The 7,728-nt window shown below is 41.1% G+C and overlaps 1 protein-coding gene across 1 annotated transcript in view; it reads left to right on the top strand.

The window, feature by feature from the left end:
• Positions 1–612: 612 nt before the first annotated feature.
• The window catches only part of IFIH1 (interferon induced with helicase C domain 1), a 58,106-nt gene continuing 50,990 nt past the window's right edge, over positions 613–7,728 (top strand). The window contains exon 1 of the mRNA XM_007105288.4: positions 613–1,340. Within this exon, the coding sequence (XP_007105350.1) occupies positions 885–1,340 (456 nt within the window). The 5' untranslated portion in view covers positions 613–884. The remainder of the gene's footprint in view (positions 1,341–7,728) is intronic.

The raw sequence follows: 7,728 nt of genomic DNA, 5'->3' as shown, positions 1-7,728 counted from the left end.
TTTTGCATACCCACCCACAAATTCCCAAAGAGTTACTTCTTGGGGACCCACAGAAGGGCAGGTTTGTTCTGGAAAGGGTACAGAGATCACTTCATCCTGGGGTTCTGGGCTTAACACATGTCTGAAAAGATGTCTTCTTAGCTTCATCTCTCTGCCTGTTCCCTGTAATCTTACCACTCAGGCGCGGCCAGGGGCTGCCTGCATTCACCAACCAACGCTAACACCTGGCTGTTGACATCAGGGTCTGTGGCAGTTTCTCTTCCCCTCTGGGCTGGGAAGCCCCCAGTCACGCGCTTTCACCCCCTCCACATCTTAGCTGACAAGGGGTGATACGAGGCGGCCCTGGGAAAGAAGTCTGAATTTTAAGGCCGAAGCCTGCAAGGCAGACGAAATACCCGCTGGCATTGCTGGAGCGCTGCTGTCTTACTCGCTGGAAGAGAGAATCCCTTTCCTTTTCCTTTTCCCACAGGGCCCTTGACCGAAGGACTGTGCGTACCGACACCGACCAAACGGTGGCTCCTCCCAGACCAGACACTCCCCGCCCGGCGGATTACGTGTCGAAAGTCCTGAGGAAGAGAATCGAAACAGAAACCGAAGTCAGGGAAACGATATAACTGCCTGGCGGAAAGCTGGTCCCGAAGCTTCCACCCCAGTGCTCAGACGAGGCGCACCGGTCCCCGGCCCCGGCGAGCACCCGCCGCCGCCGCGTCCTGCCTACCTGCGCGCCCGCCTGGGCGTCGTGCAGGCAACCCCGTCGTTGTCAGGAGCATCGCTGCAGACCCTGCCGCTCCAAAGCAGCGGGCCACACATCTCATCCGCTGAGCTGAGTACAGCAACTTGTCCGTCCATTGGGGAGAATCTTCTCCCGCTTCTGAGAAGGAAAGATGTCGTCGGATGGGTATACCGCAGACAAGAATTTCTGCTATCTCATTTCGTGTTTCAGGGCCCGAGTGAAAATGTACATCCAGGTAGAGCCAGTATTGGACTACCTGACCTTTCTACCTGCAGAGGTGAAAGAGCAGATTCAGAGGACGGCCGCCACCACTGGGAACATGCAGGCAGCTGATCTGCTTCTGAACACCTTGGAGAAGGGGGTCTGGCCCCTCGGCTGGGCTAGGATGTTTGTGGACGCCCTCCGGCTAGCAGGCAACCCCTTAGCCGCACGCTACGTGAACCCTGAGCTCACCGACTTGCCCTCTCCATCCTTTGAGAATGCTCACGATGAGTGTCTCCAGTTGCTGAACCTCCTTCAGCCCACATTGGTGGACAAGCTTCTGGTTACAGATGTCTTGGATAGATGTGTGGAGGAGGAGCTGTTGACAGTTGAAGACAGAAATCGGGTAGGTGTCAGTTCAAATGGAGCTGGACTTTTAGGCAGATACAGGTGTTGCAACTCGGGGTTGTTCCTCCATTTGCCCCATTCCAAATGTTCTTTGATATCTTTTGGTAAATTTGGATCCCTCCTTGAGAAGAGAATATCTAGGCTTTTGAAAACATAATTTTGAAAACGGCTATTTTTCTAATTCTTTCACTGAAATAAACCAAAGAGGAGCTAACTCTAGAATAACAATGTATGCTAATAGACAACATTTATTAAACACTTACTGTGTGCAATTAGTATCATTTGCAAAATGTATTATCAGAGTTCATGCAATAATCTATTGAGGTTTTTTTTATGTTATTAACTGTGCCGTTTTTAACTGTTTTTAACTGTGCCGTTTTACAGATGAGAAAACTGAGGCAGTTTAAATAACTTGCCGAAGTTCTCCCAGGAAGACATTAGCAGAGCTAGGGATTTAGTTCCTGATGGTGTGAAATTTTATGTCTTATTTTATAAAGTTCCATAGAACAGGGATCAGCAAACCATGATCCATGGGCTAAATCCAGCCCGAAAGCTAAGAATGGTGTTTAAATTTTTAAATTTTCAGTTCATAAAGAAAGTTTTATTGGAACACAGCCATGCTCATTCATTTACATGCTACAATTGCTCTTGCGCTTTAAGAGCATTTGAACAGAGACTTATAGCCCACAAAGCCTAAAATATTTATTATCTGGGCTTTAAACAAAAAATTTGCCAATCTCTGGCCTATATTATGCACTATACGATTTAATTTTGGTCCAAATGGGGAAACTACATAGTACACGCACACAGACACACACACTGTTTTTTTTCTTTACTCAAAGTTTCAACTCTCTAGGAATCAAAAATTGGAGATAATTAACTGAAAAAATATGTTGCTAGTTGCAGTTTTCCATATTAATAAAAGAATAGTGGATTTTTTACGTGGCATTTTGACAGGATGAATTTTACAGGTGACTTTACACTTAATGTTTTATTGTTCATTGTTTTTCAATGAGTGAGGATGTACTGAGGAGTATAGAAATGCTTACCTATTTAAATCTGACTTAGGGTGTGTGTCAAAAGTATTTTGAAAGGCATGTAGGCAAATAAACCCATTTTGGGGGTCAAAGTCTAACATGCTATGATTTTTGACACTTTCTTTCTCTCTTTCTTTTTAATTCATCAACTGTTTGTATCTTTGTTACAAAGTTCTGGGCACAGGACTCCTATCAGCCTATGATGTGACTTGGTCTTTAGTGACTAAAGTTAATACTCCTTTGTCCACTTGACAGCCATAGGGCCTGTCCAAAGACCCAAGCATGCATCTAATTTTGATGACTGGTTTTCCCAACTAGTAAATTACTTTACAGTGTTGTCGGTAACGTTTATGTAGTTTTGTGTATTGAGAACCAGCTAGAACGCATTATAGTAGTCCAGCTGGATATGACAAATGTGTACATCACTGTGGCAGAAACTTAATTTGGAAGACAGTATGCAGCCTTCAAGCCAGCTGGAGATGGAAGATGGCATTTCCAGCCACAGTAGCTGTTAGGAAGTCCAGAAGCAACAGAGTCCAGTAACACCACAAAGCTGTTTATGTTTGGTGGGTACGATGTCCCGATTGCCAGCGAAACAGCACTTCTCCTTATTTACTCTAAATATGTCTGCCTATCAGCATCACTTTTGTCTTGCCTGGATTGAATTTCTGCCAGCTAGTTTTTATCCAAGTTCTTGATTCTGGCAAGCTTGGAAGCAGCTAGCAGGAATGCAAGGGATTTGACACAAAGAAGATATAGAGTAAAGGGACATTTGTGTAGTGGTAGCAGTTAAGGCCAAAGCAACCCAAATTCTACCTCAGAGTCGTGTTTGAAAGGAGGCCCTGAAAACTAGAGGAGCTATGTATCTGAGGCTTTCAAAGGAGCAATAGTGTCTGTGTGAAACTTTGGAATAGTTTTTGTACACGTCATTTTACAGGTACCATCAGTCTCAAAAGGAATCAATGGCAGATGATGGAAAGCCACCACTAGGTTTACAAGAATCCACAGCATGTTGATATGGGGTCCTTGAGGAATGTTTATCGTATAACAGCAAAGTGTAGTGGGGAAAGCATGGGAATTTGGAATGGCAAGACCTGGATTTGAGATCTGTTTCTGTTTCTTACCATTTGTGTTACTTTGGACCAAATTATTTGTTTCCTGATCCTAAGTGTACGCATGAAAATGGACATAATAATAATTTCCTCTCTCATTCACAGTATTTTATTGAACATGAGTGAGAAATAGGGTTTATGAAAAAGCTTTATAAATAAGACAGAGCTGTTTGGTTATGATGATGACTTCTATTATTTATTTGGTCACATTTCCTTGTGAATTTAAAGTTCCAGGGATTTTGGTAAATACCCCATGTTGAAATTGAGATCTGCTTCCTAAAGTCCCTGGATTAAACTGTGATTTGAGGGAGAAACAATGTTTTTCATCTAAGGATGAAACCAGAACCCAGTTAGGACTAAGTATAATATTGGTGCTTAATAAGTGTTGATTGATTGGATTTATTTCCAAGGAATTGTCTGGAATAAGAAATGAAAACACTTGGAGTAATGAATTGCCTTGCCAGGCATTGGGGAATGGATGGGTGGATGATGAATATAAGATCTCCAAATCTGCTTTTTTGACACCTTAAAATAGCATTTAACTAAGAAATCAGAACTTCTAAAAAACATTTTATTTTAATGCTTTTCCTGTTTTCCAGTTGACACTTTCTACTTGGTCTTGGATTCTCACCTCCACCTCCCAATCCCTGCTCCTCTTACATAAGCACTTCTAAAAAAATGATCCTAGATTTAGTTTTGTGACCAGCAGGTACCCAAAGAAATTTATTTAATTGACTGATTATTCATTCATTCGGTTTAAATTTATGGAGCGGCACCTTGCACCAGACACCATGCTAGTGCTGAAATGATTGGAGAATAACACAAATACTGTCTGTGCTTTCATGGAGTTTACGATGCAGTGTTGATCAGTGTTCATTCTCCTAACAAATAATTAAAGAATGTCTAGGGGCTTCCCTGGTGGCGCAGTGGTTGCGCGTCCGCCTGCCGATGCAGGGGAGCCGAGTTCGCGCCCCGGTCTGGGAGGATCCCGCGTGCCGCGGAGCAGCTGGGCCCGTGGGCCATGGCCGCTGGGCCTGCGCGTCCGGAGCCTGTGCCCCGCGACGGGAGAGGCCGCGGCAGGGGGAGGCCCACATACCACAAAAAAAAAAAAAAAAAAAAAAGAATGTCTAGTATATGTGAGGCACTATTGCAAACACTGAGGACTCAGCAATAAATACAAGAATCACTTTATAGATCATTATAATAGAATGCTCCCTAACAGTAAGGGGGTGTCTCTGTACTGGCCTGCTTCTATTTAGGATACTAAGTGACATCATAGCACGTCCATGACTTAGACAGCCATGAACTGTGGATCATATAAACATTTCTATAGTGTTTTTTAAAAAAATTAATTAATTAATTCACTTATTTATTTTTGGCTGTGTTGGGTCTTCGTTGCTGCGCAGGCATTCTCTAGTTGCTGCGGGCCAGGGCCTACTCTTCATTGTGGTGCGCGGGCATCTCACTGCAGTGGCTTCTCTTTTTGTTGCAGAGCAAGGGCTCTAGGTACACCGACTTCAGTAATTGTGGCACGCAAGCTCAGTAGTTGTGGCTCACGGACTCTAGAGTGCAGGCTCAGTAGTTGTGGCGCATGGGCTTAGTTGTCCGCGGCATGTGGGATCTTCCTGGACCAGGGCTCGAACCCGTGTCCCCTGCATTGGCAGGCGGATTCTTAACCACTGCGCCACCAGGGAAGCCCCTCCATAGTGTCTTAATATCAATTTGAACAGCTTAAGTAAGCTGCATGTTTCAGCCCTGCCCAGTTCAAAGCATCAAACATCTATAGTCCTAGAAGACCCTCTGTACCTTTCATTTACACCGTAGAACTGCAGATAATATCACCAGTCCAGCTAGAAACCCTCCAGTTCCATCTACATGAAGTAGAGTATTAGAGTTAATCTCTTTCTAGCTCATTGTAATGTCAGGTAAATTAGGATGGATAAGAATTTTATTAGCAACAAAAAGTACAAATAAGAAATTAGTTATGTCATTGTGACAATACATAGTCATTCAGAAAGACTAACTTTTGGAGGGAACTTGTTCTTTAAAAATTCTTTGTTTTTAACATAAGAGTTTTGCTTCCTGATTTACTGGTACTGAGGGTTGAGCTCTGCTATATTAAAAAGTCACCATTATATTTAAATAGGTATTTACGGTTGTTCTGAGGGTGGAGAAGGCATTTTTATCTAACTTTACAATTGTGTTGGCAAGCCAGTGCTTAAACGAAATATCTTTGGTTTCTCTACTGATTTCTGTTAGAAAAAACATAGATCAAAGAATTCAGGATATGAAAGCATTGAACTGTATCACCCACAAATTCATATTTATTTTACACTCTATAAATTAGTTAACAATGTATCCATAGACATTTTTAACTTCATATTCAGAGAATACATTCAGTGGGGAAGGAACATGAGTGGGAATCATTATATGTCCTATTTCAGGATCATGTCTAAATATTCATTTCCCAAGAATTTCAGTAATCAAGTGTATATATTGGGATCTTATATATAGGAGAACAGATTAAGTAAAAAACATTGTGTGATTGCTTTAAAGGGAATTGATGTACTTTCTAGCACCCAAACTAGGAAGATTTCTTAAAAATTCAGAATCTTGATGACCCTGCTAAAATTGCACAGGTATTATATGTAGTTCCACATTCAAATAATAAAAATACTTGCAGGAAATAATGGCATAATGATTCTCAAATGCCTGAACTCAGTAAGGACAAAGCAAGCTTGACAAATACAATTCTACGGTAAAGTTCGACTAACTGGTTAATAGTCAAAGAAAATTTAGTGGATATAATATGCTTAGGTTTTTAAGTATAAGTATTTATTACAGTGTTTCACTTGTTCATTTTAGAGAAATGCTTTCTGATTACTACTTCTGTGGAATGAGTTTAAAGCTGATAAAAGGCTGAGATAATTAAAAATGGAAATGGTTGAGTTAAAATAAGGTGCTCAAACCAGTCTCATTTAGCATCTTTAGAGACTACTGCTTAAATTAGCAGATAATAATAGAGATGTTACAAACATCAGAGAAGACAAAGAATTTCCATTAGAAAATTAACGAAATTAGAGGAAAGTAGGAAATGAGCAAGAATCTGCTTAGAAATGCTGTGGGGGAGATGGACTGAAATCGCCTAAATTTTATTAAGTAATCATTTTAACCACTTCTCGTCAGAAAATGAACTTAAAATTGGAGACAATTACCAGCTATAATTATAGCTCAGTAAGGCAGTATTCAGCCTCTGGAGCCAATGCCTGGGATCTAATTCTACCTCTGCCATTTACTAGCTTTGTGGCCTTAGGGAGGTAACTGGATTTCTCTGAGCCTTGGATTTCTGATCTGTAAAATGGGTTAATATCGGTATCTTCTTCAGAGTTGTTGGGTTGATATATGCAAAACATGTATAATAACATAATTATCTATTAGCTAATGAAACGAACATATCCTTTGGGTAGAAATCATGTGGTATAATCTTGTACTAAGTAGTGTCTGCTGGTGAAATGTTTGTAAAGATAGATGCTTTTCCCAGTCATCATAATAATAAACACTGAATTTATACCAGACATTGTTCCAAAAATGTGAATTCCTGAAATTAAATGGTTATTGGATATATTTATAGGACTAGAAAATACACAAATTCGTAGGAAACAATTAATCTAGCTGAATAGTCCATATTATACATGTAGAAGATGGGCAAATGTTGAGAAAGACCTTTGAGAGTATGTAAGTTAGTACTTCTTACCTAAGCTGCTGATTAGAATCAAGAGGTGCTTTTGAAAAACATTTCTGGTTTCCTTCCATGGACAAATCAGAATCTCTGGGGCTAGATTTCAGACATCAGTATTTTCTAAAGCTCCTCAGGTGATTCTAACGTGCAGCTAGGACGGACAAACGCTGTAATTTCATTTCAGTTGCTTCATTTTACACATGTAGAAACTGAGGTCTGGAGAGGAAGTGGCTTGACTAATGGCCCAGCAAGGTGATGGTGTCCTGCCTAATTTCTTTCTGGTCTAAATGTGATCTTTTCTCCAAATGTCTGGTGCTGTATTAAGAACTGGGGAGATGCACTGTAATAATGATTACACAAATGATTCACATTTAAAAAGATTTACTAGATTAATCTAAAGGAGAAATTAAATGAAGGTTAAAAATAGTAATGAATGGGGCTTCCTTGGTGGCGCAGTGGTTGAGAGTCCGCCTGCCGATGCAGGGGACGCGGGTTCGT

This window comes from Physeter macrocephalus, chromosome 2 (genome assembly GCF_002837175.3).
Source record: "Physeter macrocephalus isolate SW-GA chromosome 2, ASM283717v5, whole genome shotgun sequence".
Lineage (NCBI taxonomy): Eukaryota > Metazoa > Chordata > Mammalia > Artiodactyla > Physeteridae > Physeter > Physeter macrocephalus.
The sequence above is the reverse complement of the archived record's forward strand: the minus strand, read 5'-3'. Positions and strand labels throughout refer to the sequence as shown.